Source organism: Pseudopodoces humilis, chromosome 6, assembly GCF_049639895.1.
Source record: "Pseudopodoces humilis isolate 2021_Gansu_Grassland_sample_001 chromosome 6, ASM4963989v1, whole genome shotgun sequence".
Lineage (NCBI taxonomy): Eukaryota > Metazoa > Chordata > Aves > Passeriformes > Paridae > Pseudopodoces > Pseudopodoces humilis.
The window spans coordinates 669,729-683,058 of record NC_142205.1 but is presented as its reverse complement, the minus strand read 5'-3'; the positions used below and the strand labels follow the sequence as shown (position 1 = coordinate 683,058).

Sequence of the window (13,330 nt, the reverse complement as noted above, 5' to 3'; positions counted from 1 at the left end):
AAGAGGAAGAGGCGCTGCCCGGCGGGTCAGGGCGGGGAAGTCGCCGCCCGAAGATGGCGGCCGCGGCGGGGCCACACGCCGGGGCTGCGGCGGAGGCGCGGTTCATCAGCAGCGCCAAGGTGAGCAGCCCGCGTTCTCCCCTCCGTGAGGGTCCCTCCCTTCCCGCCCCGCCTGGGGGGCGCAGGGAGTTGAAGCCCGCAGGGTCCCTTCGGGATGGAGGAATTCCCTCAGCTCCCGGGTATGACTCGGCTTCGGGCGCGTCCCTGACCCGCGGTTGTCCCTCGGCAGGGAAAGGGCTTGTTCGCCACCAGAAACATTCGCAAAGGGGAAACAGTCTTCGTGGAGAGGCCGGTGGTGTCATCCCAGTTCCTCTGGAATGCCCTGTACAACTACCGAGGTGAGCGGCTGGTGCTGCTGGCATGTCCCCATCCCTGTCACCTGTCCCGGTGGGGTGACCGCGGGACCCCAGAGGAGCTGCCCGGTACCAAGGGAAGGGTTTGGGTTCATCTTAGCGCCTTATAAAGGTGGCCTTGCTGCCTTTTCTGCCTCTGCACTAAACTGTTGACAAGTTCAGGTGTCATCTGAGGGATGGTGACTTCAGTCAGCCCTGGAGGAATATGGCAGGTGGCACCATGGAATGTTGGAATGGGATGGGGTGGAAGGGGCCTTAAAGTTCCCATTCCACCCCTGCCATGGGCTGGGACACCTTGCCCTAGGCCAGGTTGCTCCAAGCCCCATCACTTTGTTCCTCTCTGGTGTTTGTACCAGTTGTGTTGCCTTGCTCTGGGTTCTGGCCCCTTTCCTGTGCCTGCCATCCATCCATCCATCCATCCATCCATCCATCCATCCATCCATCCATCCATCCATCATCCATCCATCCATCCATCATCCATCCATCCATCCATCCATCCATCCATCCATCATCCATCCATCCATCCATCCATCCATCATCCATCCATCCATCCATCCATCCATCATCCATCCATCCATCCATCCATCCATCCATCATTCATCCATCCATCCATCCATCCATCATCCATCCATCCATCCATCCATCCATCATCCATCATCCATCCATCATCCATCATCCATCATCCATCATCCATCATCCATCCATCCATCCATCCATCCATCATCCATCCATCCATCCATCCATCATCCATCCATCCATCCATCCATCATCCATCCATCCATCCATCCATCCATCCATCATCCATCATCCATCCATCCATCATCCATCCATCCATCCATCCATCATCCATCCATCCATCCATCATCCATCCATCATCCATCCATCCATCATCCATCCATCCATCCATCCATCATCCATCCATCCATCCATCATCCATCCATCCATCCATCCATCCATCCATCCATCATCCATCATCCATCCATCATCCATCCATCCATCCATCCATCCATCCATCCATCCATCCATCATCCATCCATCCATCATCCATCCATCATCCATCCATCATCCATCCATCATCCATCCATCCATCCATCATCCATCATCCATCCATCCATCCATCCATCCATCCATCATCCATCATCCATCCATCATCCATCCATCATCCATCCATCATCCATCATCCATCCATCATCCATCATCCATCCATCCATCCATCATCCATCATCCATCCGTCATCCATCCATCATCCATCCATCCATCATCCATCATCCTTCCATCCATCATCCATCAATCATCCATCATCCATCCATCCATCATCCATCATCCATCCATCCATCATCCATCATCCATCCATCCATCCATCATCCATCCATCCATCATCCATCCATCCATCCATCATCCATCATCCATCATCCATCCATCCATCCATCATCCATCCATCATCCATCCATCCATCCATCATCCATCATCCATCCATCCATCCATCATCCATCCATCATCCATCCATCCATCATCCATCATCCATCATCCATCCATCATCCATCCATCCATCATCCATCATCCATCCATCATCCATCCATCCATCCATCCATCCATCATCCATCATCCATCCATCCATCCATCATCCATCCATCATCCATCCATCCATCCATCATCCATCCATCCATCCATCCATCCATCCATCCATCATCCATCCATCATCCATCCATCATCCATCCATCCATCCATCCATCCATCCATCCATCCATCCATCATCCATCAATCCATCCATCCATCCATCCATCATCCATCCATCCATCCATCCATCCATCATCCATCATCCATCCATCATCCATCATCCATCCATCCATCCATCATCCATCCATCCATCCATCCCTCCATCCCATCCAATCCATCATCCATCCATCCATCCATCCATCCATCCATCCATCCATCATCATCCATCCATCATCATCCATCATCCATCCATCCATCCATCATCCATCATCATCCATCCATCCATCATCATCCATCATCCATCCATCCATCCATCCATCATCCATCCATCCATCCATCCATCCATCCATCCATCATCCATCATCCATCCATCATCCATCATCCATCCATCATCCATCCATCATCCATCCATCCATCCATCATCCATCATCCATCCATCCATCCATCCATCATCCATCCATCCATCCATCCATCCATCATCCATCCATCATCCATCATCCATCCATCCATCCATCCACCCACCTACCTGTGTCCCCACAGCCTGTGATCACTGCCTGCGGGCGCTGGAGACGGCGGAGGAGAACGCCCAGCGCCTGCTGGGGAAGAGCTCTCTGGTGCTGCCTCACCCGGAGCAGTGCAGCATCCGGAAAGACCTGCACCAGCAGTGTCCCCGCTGCCAGGTACGGCACTGCCCGGAGGGACCGTGCTCTTCTTGGGATCATTGAGTCCTTTCCATCCAGCCAGCCTCTTGTGCTGTGTGCCTTTCCGTGCTGTGGGCCAAAGAGCCAGGGCTCTGCTGGCCAGGGAGGGGGCACAGCTGGATGGAGGAGCCCCTTTTCCTGCTGCCACAGCCAATGCCAGCGCTGTCCCCTCGCTCTAGGTGATGTACTGCAGTGCAGAGTGCAGGCAGGCAGCTCTGGAGCAGTACCACCAGGTCCTCTGCCTCGGCCCGTCCCGCGACGACCCCACGCACCCCCTCAACAAGCTGCAGGAGGCATGGAGGTAGGGCCAGACCTTCCTGCTGCCCCACAGGCAGGGGAGCTGGCTCTCCTGGGCTGGCTCCTTGCTCCAGGTGGCTGGAGGGTGGGGATGGCCGTGGGACACTGCCCAGCTCTTTCTCCTGGTTGGGTATTGTGATGTTGGCAGCCCAAGGGTTTGGACACACAGCTGGGCACTCCTTATTTTTCTCCCACTAAAGAGCTACAAAACGCTGAGCTGCACATCGCTCCTGCAGTTTTACAGTGCTCCTGCAGATCTCCAGCCCCTGGGAGATCCTCCTGGTACCATCCCATGGGTCCTTTTCTGTCCCTGCTTTTGAAAAAAATGGTCCCGGAGGGGATAGGCAACACCCCTGACCCAAATCTTGTCCCAAGCCCCAGCAGAGTGAGCAGGATGGGAGGGAATTGTATGGTTGGAGCAGGAAGGTGGGTGCAGGTTTCTCTCCACTGGACCCCCACAGCAATGCTGCGCTCACCACTTTGGTGTGATGGATCAGCACAGGCTGACACACCTATGGCAGCTGCCTCTGCTTCCCTCCAGCTCTTCATTCCCATGCCAGCCCTGATCTGCTCATCTCTTCTCCATTTTAATCCCACAGAAACATGCACTACCCCCCAGAGACTTCCAGCATCATGCTGATGGCCAGGATGGTCGCCACCATCAAGCAGGTACACTGGGTGGTTTTGTTATCCCACAATGGATGTTATTCCTAAGGCTCTGTTTCCTTGGCCTGGCTTTCTCAGCATTTATTCTGACAATTCTCCCTCTCTCTGTGGGCTGGGGAGCAAAGTGGTGTTGGTGCAACGCCTCTGCTTGATTCTTTTGTCAGGCTAAGGACAAGGAGTGGTGGATCAAGGCCTTCTCCCAGTTCTGCAGCAAGACAGCAAATGAAGAAGAGGAGATTGTGCACAAGCTGCTGGGGGACAAATTTAAGGTAAGACCCAGCAGTTCTTGAATCCTTGAGCCTTCCTTCTCCTGCCTGTGTCTGTGAGCCCACAGATGCAAAAGCCTCATTACAGCGGGGATAGGAAACACTGGAAACACCAGGCTCAAAGGGAGGAAGCAGCACTCCTGACAGTGAGGAAGCAGTTGCTTAGAGGGTTCTGGTCTTGTGATGCTTCCATGGGATATGCTGCTCCTTCCTGTGGGGGAGATGTTCCTGCTGTGGGCTGGGACAGAGTGATATTTAGCTGCTGAGTAGGTGGCTTTTGCTGCTGAAATGGTGAATTTCACGGCTGTGAGGGCAGCAGCCTCCAGCCGTGCAGGGCAGGCTGGGGAGCCCAGGTCCTTCCTGAGCCTCTGGCCTGTGCTGGGCTCAGCCTCAGCCCGGGGCTGACACCCACAGCACCTCCCAGCCTGACCGTGCTGCTGTGTCCTGCCAGGGCCAGCTGGAGCTGCTGCGGCTGCTCTTCACCGAAGCCCTTTATGACGAATATCTCAGCAGGGTGAGTGGATCTGCCTCCCAGATAGCCCAGGAGCATTGGCCAGGGCTTCCCCTGGGACTCTGCTCCTTCCTTGCTTCCCCCAGAGCTCCCTGTGGCATTTACAGCATTGCAGAGCGAGTTCAGGCTGGCCTGGGCTCAGTTCCTTTGTTCTCTCCCTTCTGCAGTGGTTCACTCCAGAAGGATTTCGATCCCTCTTTGCTCTCGTTGGGACCAATGGCCAGGGCATAGGAACCAGGTACTGCGGCTTTGTGGGTGCTCCTTGCAGGGCAGTGGAGATGTGGAGTGGGAATGGTTGCGTTCAAGAGGTGGGGAGGGAGAGGCAGACTTAAAAACTTCATCCTGGCTGTGTCCAACCCTTTCACATCCCTCTGCCAGACCTTGGCTGCTCAGAGCCACCTTGGATCCCCTCTGCAAGGTCCCACCGTGTGCTGACAGCACTGTGGGACTGTAAAAATGTCCTGCTGTTTCTGACAACACCGTGGGACTGTGACAGTGTCCCACTGCTCCCTCACAGCACTGTGGGACTGTGACAGTGTCCCACTGCCCCCTGACAGCACCGTGGGACTGGAAAAATGTCCTGCTGTTTCTGACAACACCGTGGGACTGTGACAGTGTCCCACTGCCCCCTGACAGCACTGTGGGACTGGAAAAATGTCCTGCTGTTTCTGACAACACCGTGGGACTGTGACAGTGTCCCACTGCCCCCTGACAGCACCGTGGGACTGTGACAGTGTCCCACTGCTCTCTGACAGCCCTGTGGGACTGTGACAGTGTCCCACTGCTCCCTCACAGCACTGTGGGACTGGAAAAATGTCCTGCTGTTTCTGACAACACCTTGGGACTGTGACAGTGTCCCACTGCTCTCTGACAGCACCGTGGGACTGTGACAGTGTCCCACTGCCCCCTCACAGCACTGTGGGACTGTGACAGTGTCCCACTGCCCCCTCACAGCACTGTGGGACTGTGACAGTGTCCCACTGCTCCCTCACAGCACCATGGGACTGTGACAGTGTCCCACTGCCCCCTCACAGCACTGTAGGACTGTGACAGTGTCTCACTGCTCCCTCACAGCACCGTGGGACTGTGACAGTGTCCCACTGCCCCCTGACAGTGTCCCTTTCCCCCCAGCTCCCTGAGCCAGTGGGTGCACGCGTGCGATGCGCTGGATCTGCCCATGCTGCAGCGGGAGGAGCTGGATGCCTTCATTGACCAGCTCTACAAGGACATTGAGAAGGGTGAGTGTCACTGTTGGACACGAAATGAGTCACACGGACACAGTTCCAGGTGTGGTGAAACAAAAAGAGAACTTTATTCTTCCTTTCAATATTTATAAGTTTCTGACCACGACCAGGGATTGGATAGTCAGGTTAACACCTTCCCAACCACACTGGCTGTGAGAGATGTCCATCAAAAGTCGTATTTTTAATGGAATGTATAAACACCTATGTTTATAGTTACTTTCCTGGGAAAGTGGCTAGAACTTGTGAACAACAATATCAAGGGCCTGATTCTCAGGGCGACAGGTGAGGCTCTGTGGGAGTGCAGGGACAGGACAGCCTCGGGATGTGAATGTTTGTGGGAGGGAAAGGCTCTTTGGGAATCACCCTGCAGCATCTGGTCCCAGAGCAGTGCTGCCCGTGGGTGCTGTGTGTTGATGGATGTTCCTTTGTGCTCGAGTGGGAGAGCTGGAATGGACCATGCAGGGCTCTAACCCCTCTCTCTGTGCTGCAGAGTCGGGAGAGTTCCTCAACTGCGAGGGGTCAGGGCTCTACGTGCTGCAGAGCTGCTGTAAGTAACACAAGGACTGGGAGGAAAAACAGTAGCGAGGAGGGAAATGTCCTGTGCTAGGCTGGCTCGCCTCTTCTCCTGGAGAAAGGGGTTTGTGCTTGCCATCTGCAGGCTGGGATGGGGTGGATGTGGTGGGTACCGCTCTCTGTGTCCCCTGGCACCTTGCCCAGCTGTGGAATGGCCAGTCCTGCCGTGGATGCACTCAGATGTGATGTGGTTCCAGGAGCCACTTAGGCATTTAGCAAAGAGGTTGTATTGCCCGTAGGTAACCACAGCTGCATCCCCAACGCTGAGACATCCTTCCCAGAAAACAACTTCCTCCTGCATCTCACTGCTCTGGAGGACATCGAAGCAGGAGAGGTGAGACAGCAGGGCCTGGGTGGACCTGAGGTGACATCACACCATGGCATCATCCCTGTCCCCAGCATCCTGCATGGACCCCAGCCCCAAAACCTCCTGTGTCCTGCATCATCTTAGCAGAGGAATTCAATCCCCATCCTGTGTAGGGGCTGCCAGACCCCATGTATTTGCCTGATTCTGAGAGGGACTGGGACAAAATCCTGCTGCTTTGGGATCATGGGGAGCAATTCTGAGCCCAGCCCATCTCTGTTTGCTCACAGGAAATCTGCATCAGTTACTTAGACTGCTGTCAGAGGGAGCGGAGCAGACACAGCCGCAACAAGATACTCAGGTAGGGGCTGCCTGGGGGGGAACTCACAGCCCCTGTCACCCCCAGGTCCATCAGAGCAGCATCCCCACCCCGGGGCTGTGTGTGCCTTGGGGTGTGGCTGTGCACAGGCTGCTCTGGCCTTTGGTGGGCTCGTGGTGTGTGCAGCACGTGGTGCTTCTGGTGCTTCCAGCTCCTTGTAATGTGTTCTAGCCCTGGGGACCGAGGATTTGGGTTCCCCCCTCTCTCTGCTGGCTTACACCTGCAGACCCTTCCTTTTCCTTCTCTGTCCCTTGAGTGCAGAGGTTCCTGCTGGGGGTCACTGTCCCCCTGTCCCATCACCCCTGTGGGGCTGAGAAATCCCCCTGTCCACCCGGGGTACCTTTAGGGATGGAACCCCCAAACTCCTCTGGGTGTGGCACATTTAGCCCCTTCCCAGCTGTTCTCTTCCCGACCCCCTGCCCAGCAGCAGTGTGGGATTGTACCTGTCTCATCCCTCCATGTCCTGCCTGCCCACCTGCCAGGGAGAACTACTTGTTTACCTGCTCGTGTCCCAAGTGCCTCGCGCAAGCCGACGACGCCGACGTGACATCGGACGAAGAGGAGGAGGGCGAAGGAGAGACGGACGATGCGGAGCTGGAGGATGAGATGACTGATGTGTGATCCTGGCCCCAGAGGAGAGGGAAGGGAGGGGCCTGGAGGTTCCTCCAAGAAGCAGCAGCTTTAATACTAGAACAGGCTTGTGTTGTGGGGTCGGGCGGGCGCCGTGCCGGAGGTGCCGGAGCGGGGCAGCCGGGAGCCGGAGGCAGGCCCTGCTCCCGCCTGTCCGTGTTGTCCCTGTGTGTGTGTGTGTGTGTGTGTGTGTGTGTGTGTCAGGCTGTCCCTGTCCTCCCTGTGAGGACAAGCTGTGAGCCAGCGGCCCTCCACCACATCCCAGTTCCCAGCAGGGCTGGCTGGAGGAGAGTGGGGTCAGCCAGCCCCCGGGCACCCGCGAGGTCGCTCCGCTGTGTCTGTGCAGGCTGTGCATGCGGAGGAGCTTGTCCTCCCCACCCTGCAGGGACGAGGGGAACGCGTGTTGTGTGTGTGTCCGTGTGTCTGTGCACGAGGGTACTATTTAATGTCTATATTAGCACTATCTACACACCATGGAGCTGGGGCCCTTATATATCCTCCATTCCATGCCTTGGCCAGCAGTGAGGGGCAGGAGGATCGTGCAGGGAACGCCCTGGAGGGTGGCCCAGAGCTCGAGTCCAGCAGGGAGCACAGAGCTGACCCTGCAGGCACCTCCTTCCCTGCTCAGCCCATCCTCCCCATGAAGAGCCCTGGGCAGTGCCTGCAGGACCATTTGGGGATGGAGAACGGCCAGGAGCTCACATGGGCTGTGGTGCCAGCCCAAACCCAGAAGACACTTTGGGATTTGCAGGGAGGGAGTTGTCCCTCCCTCCCTCCAGCTGTGGGACAGGGATGTTCCCGTGACTGGGGATGCAGCGTGTGCCAGGTGCTTCCCTGCACCCAGTGCCACCACATGGAGACGTGCCTGTGCAGTGGCCCCACTGGATGTGTGTCCCCTTGTCATCCATCCCCAGCTGCCACCCTCAAGGCCACAGCGCGCGGCGCTGTCCCTGTGTGCGGACATGTGGCTGGAGGGACAGCACGGCTCCAAGTGACGCACAGGCAGCAGGTCAGGGATGCAGCCGGGGTTATTTCCTTCCTCTGTGGATTTTGGGGAGCTGTTTTCCTGCTGCTGTGCCCGTGGCAGCTGGACTGTGGGACCGAGGGTTGCACACCCGTGACACTGCCAGCCCTGCCTCCCGCTGCTTGTCCCCGGCCGTCCCGGGGCCGCATCCCCTTCAGTGTTCGTAATAAACCGAGACTGGTGACAGCTGGGACCTGTGCTTTGTGTTGGTGGGTGCCGAGTGCTGTGACCCAGGGGACAGACACCTGTGCAAGCGTGGGCTCTGGGTTTGGGACCGGCCCAGCCCTGGGGACTGGTGCTGGAGGCTGTGCTGTCCCATGAGGCTCTGACTGAGCCCTGCCCCAGCTGCAGGAGCTTCTTGGAGAATTTTACTATGAAAAAAATGTGGGGATGAGATTTATCCCTTCGTCTGCCGACTGCTGGAAATAAAAGAGAAACTTCCCTTTCTCTAAAACTTAAGACTTCATTAGCTCAGACAGAAATATACAGACAGTGGGTGAGCCCTGCCGGTACAGACCAAGGCTGTATTGCTCTCCTCCCATCCCTGCCAGTCCTGCATTCCTCCAAAGCAGCAGCACAAGGTCAAATGTTTCCTGGGAAGTGCAGGCCTGCTCTGGGCCCTCACCTCCCTCCCACACAGTCACAGCTTGGTGCCAGGCTCGAGGTTTCCCCTGGCATTGGTGTTTGCCCGTGGCCACACACCGGTGCCAGCAGAAAGATCTCCGGAGCTTGTTGGGATCCTTTTCTCAAACCTGGTCCTTAGGGCAAGATCCTGGGATCCACCAGAAGTCCTCGATCCGCCACAGCCTTTTGCTGCTACCAGAAGGTCCAGGGGGGCTGCATCATCTCGTAGGTGGGAATGCTGGTGACGTTGACAGGAATGGAGATGACGGCCCAGGGGAGCCCGTGCTGCTCCAGGGAGCGCCTGATCATGTACCTGGAGGGATGCAGGGGTGACAGGTGTTCCCAGGGCTGGGGGGGTGCAGCCAGACCCGAGCACAAACCACAACCCAGCTCAAACTCTGCCCAGTAACCAGCACTGAATCCATGCAAAGCCCGGCAGGAGCCACGCTGACCACTGGGAGCTCCCTGTTGTGAGGGACAGAGCTGTCACTCGCCGTTCCCGGGAGCTGTCCCAGCCCTGGGGAGGCAGCCCCAGCACGTACCCGTCCCTGCCCAGCAGGAAGAGCGCGGGGATGTCGGCCGTGCGCCGGGAGCTGTCCTGGATCATCTCGATGTAGAAGCTGTCGTTGTCGTAGGCGTTGTCGGCGATGATGACGGCCCGCCCGCCGTGCTCCTGGATCACTCGCGTCTTGGACAGGAACGAGCAGCCCCTGCGGCACACAGCGACCAACACTGACCAACCTGTGCTGGCCGCGTGCCAGAGCGTGCCTGGAGACACCCAAACTAGGGATTGTCTCCCCGATTCCACACCTCCTCCAAACCCTGCTCCTCTGAGTCTCTATCTTAGGCACAAGCCACCCACACTCCTAAAAAAATAGGAAATAAAATCTTGGAATGGTTTGGGTTGGAAGAAACCTTAAAGTTCATCCAGTTCCACCCCCTGCCATTGCAGGGACACCTTCCACCAACCCAGGGTGCTCCAAGCCCAGTCCAGCCTGGCCTTCGACACCTCCAGGGACACGAGGCATCCAGAATTTCTTTGGGCAACCTGTACCAGGGTCTCACCACTCTCACAGAGAAGAGTTCTTTCCCACTGTCTAATCTAAACCTACTCTTTTTCAGTCTGAACCTAGACAGGGTTTTTTTTTCTACCTTACCACAGGCTGAAAAATACAAGATGCAATTCTCCAGGGCAGGAACACCTTCACGTTTCCCTGGTTTATGTCTGTGGGGAATGCCACAGGAAGAATCCGGAGGTGATGGGGAGATGTGGCCAGGGCTCCCCTCCTGCCCAGCAGGGTCCCCCAGCAGCTCCCACCATGCCAGACCTACCCCCTCTCCACCAAGGCGATCTGGTCCTGGATGAAGACCCCATTGTTGAGCTCTCCGCAGGCCTCCGGAGGATCCGCCGGGACCAGGTGGATCTGCTCGTACCTTGTGTTCTCCGAGGAGACAGGCAGGGGTGAGCAGGGGGAACTGGAGCTGCTCCCCCTCCCCACCCTGCTCGTCCCTCTGGGGGACATTTGGGCTCCCAGCAACAGGGACACCAGGAGCCAGCCCTCTGGAATCCTGCTGAGGCCGAGGACGCTTGTGGAAGAGCAAGGAGCTCAATTTTAACCAAAACTCCAAATCACCGAGTCCCAGCAAGGAGCAATATCAGGATGGCGGGACCCAAAGTGACAAATTCAGTTTTTAATACTTACAAACACGCCACCAAAATCCTTGGCTGGGGTGGCAGTGAAGATGTAGCGGATGTCTCCGGGGCTCAGCACTTGGAAGTACAAATATTCATGGATGCGTAAACCTGGGGGTGAAAGGACAGAGCTGAGAGGCAAGGGAAACTAAAGGCAAAATCCCTGAAAAAAGGGGAAAAATCTCAGTTATCACTCCAGAAGCGTGGCAGAAAGAGCAGGCCCTTCAGCAATGCCAAATCCTGGCTGGGCCCAGGACCCAAAAGGTTTTGGGGTGTTCCAAGGGCAGATGTGGCAGTTCCCAGGGGCTGAGACGGGATGGGGACGGGAAAAGCACCGGGACTGGGGTGCTCAAGGGGAAGGGAAAACGCTGCTGGACCATGGAGGGGAGAGGGGTGATAGCACCCAGCCTGAGGGGAGCAGACGGGAAACACACCAGGACCACAAGGGAAAATGCACTTGGATTGGGATGCAGCAGGAAATGCAATGGAGCTGGGGCAGAGATGGGAAATGGATCACAGGGCCCAGAGGGGAAATCCAAGGGGCTCAGATGCAGCAAGAGGAAATGCTGCTGGGCTGGGGGGCTGCGTGGGGAACCGCACCGAGAGAACCGCACCGAGAGAACCGCACCGAGAACCGCAGCGAGGGAACCGCACCGAGAGAACCGCAGCGATGGAACCGCACCGAGAGAACCGCACCGATGGAACCGCACCGATGGAACCGCACCGAGAGAACCGCACCGATGGAACCGCACCGAGAGAACTGCACCGAGGGAACCGCACCGAGAGAACCGCACCGAGGGAACCGCACCGAGAGAACCGCACCGATGGAACCGAACCGAGAGAACCGAACCGAGAGAACCGCACCGAGAACCGCACCGAGAGAACCGCACCGATGGAACCGCACCGAGAGAACCGCACCGAGAGAACCGCACCGAGGGAACCGCACCGAGAGAACCGCACCGATGGAACTGAACCGAGGGAACCGCACCGAGAGAACCGCACCGAGAACCGCAGCGAGGGAACCGCACCGAGAACCGCAGCGATGGAACTGAACCGAGGGAACCGCACCGAGAACCGCAGCGAGGGAACCGCACCGAGAGAACCGCACCGATGGAACCGCACCGAGAGAACCGCACCGAGAGAACCGCACCGAGAGAACCGCACCGATGGAACCGCACCGAGGGAACCGCACCGAGGGAACCGCACCGATGGAACCGCACCGATGGAACCGCACCGAGGGAACCGCACCGAGAGAACCGCACCGATGGAACCGCACCGATGGAACCGCACCGAGAGAACCGCACCGATGGAACCGCACCGAGAGAACCGCACCGATGGAACCGAACCGAGAGAACCGCACCGAGAGAACCGCACCGATGGAACCGCACCGATGGAACCGCACCGATGGAACCGCACCGAGGGAACCGCACCGAGAGAACCGCACCGATGGAACCGCACCGATGGAACCGCACCGATGGAACCGCACCGAGAGAACCGCACCGATGGAACCGCACCGAGAGAACCGCACCGATGGAACCGAACCGAGAGAACCGAACCGAGAGAACCGCACCGATGGAACCGCACCGAGAGAACCGCACCGAGAGAACCGCACCGAGGGAACCGCACCGAGGGAACCGCACCGATGGAACTGAACCGAGGGAACCGCACCGAGAGAACCGCACCGATGGAACCGCACCGATGGAACCGCACCGAGAGAACCGCACCGAGAGAACCGCACCGAGAGAACCGCACCGAGAGAACCGCACCAGGACCGGGATGCAGCAGGGGAAATGCACCCACGTTGGGATGCAGGAAAGAAAATGCATCCGGATTGAGGTGTAGGAGGGGAAATGCACCCGGATCGGGATGCGGGAGGAGAAACGCAATTAGATGGGGGCGCACCGAGGGGAAATGCCCCCGTACTACGCTACGGCTTCAGGAGATGAAATGCAACGGGGCCGGGATGGGAAATACACCGGGACAGAGACACAGGAGAGAACAGCAACGGGGCCGCGGTGCCGGGAAGGGAAATACACCGGCATCACGGTGCGCCGAGCGGGGAGGCGGCCGGCCCGTGATGCTTGGGGTGTGTGCGGGGTGCGGGTGCGGGATCCGGCTCGTTGCGGCGCGGGCCCGGCCGCTGTCCCCGCTCCGTCCCTCCCTCCGCCCCTCACTCACCGCGGGCCGGGCAGCAGCAGAGCCAGAGCCAGAGCCAGAGCAGCATGGCTGCGCCACGCCCCGCCCACCGCCCCGCCCCGCGCTTCCCATTGGCGGATGGACTCACCGCTCT

At 57.8% G+C, this 13,330-nt stretch overlaps 2 protein-coding genes across 2 annotated transcripts; one reads left to right on the top strand and one right to left on the bottom strand.

Moving 5' to 3' along the window:
• On the top strand, positions 1–8,911 carry SMYD5 (SMYD family member 5). The gene is made up of 13 exons (XM_005532570.3): positions 1–119; positions 289–397; positions 2,669–2,808; positions 3,009–3,130; positions 3,726–3,795; positions 3,957–4,061; positions 4,510–4,572; positions 4,737–4,807; positions 5,701–5,807; positions 6,304–6,360; positions 6,626–6,720; positions 6,981–7,051; positions 7,552–8,911. Exons 1-13 carry the CDS (start codon positions 54–56, stop codon positions 7,688–7,690), a joined length of 1,215 nt encoding a protein of 404 aa, XP_005532627.1. The 5' UTR covers positions 1–53; the 3' UTR covers positions 7,691–8,911.
• Positions 8,912–9,166: 255 nt separating this feature from the next.
• Positions 9,167–13,309, bottom strand: PRADC1 (protease associated domain containing 1). Its single transcript, XM_005532571.3, has 5 exons — positions 13,219–13,309; positions 11,051–11,151; positions 10,680–10,789; positions 9,890–10,057; positions 9,167–9,660 (listed from the first exon to the last, which is right to left on the bottom strand). Exons 1-5 carry the CDS (start codon positions 13,262–13,264, stop codon positions 9,540–9,542), a joined length of 546 nt encoding a protein of 181 aa, XP_005532628.1. The 5' UTR covers positions 13,265–13,309; the 3' UTR covers positions 9,167–9,539.
• Positions 13,310–13,330: the final 21 nt, after the last annotated feature.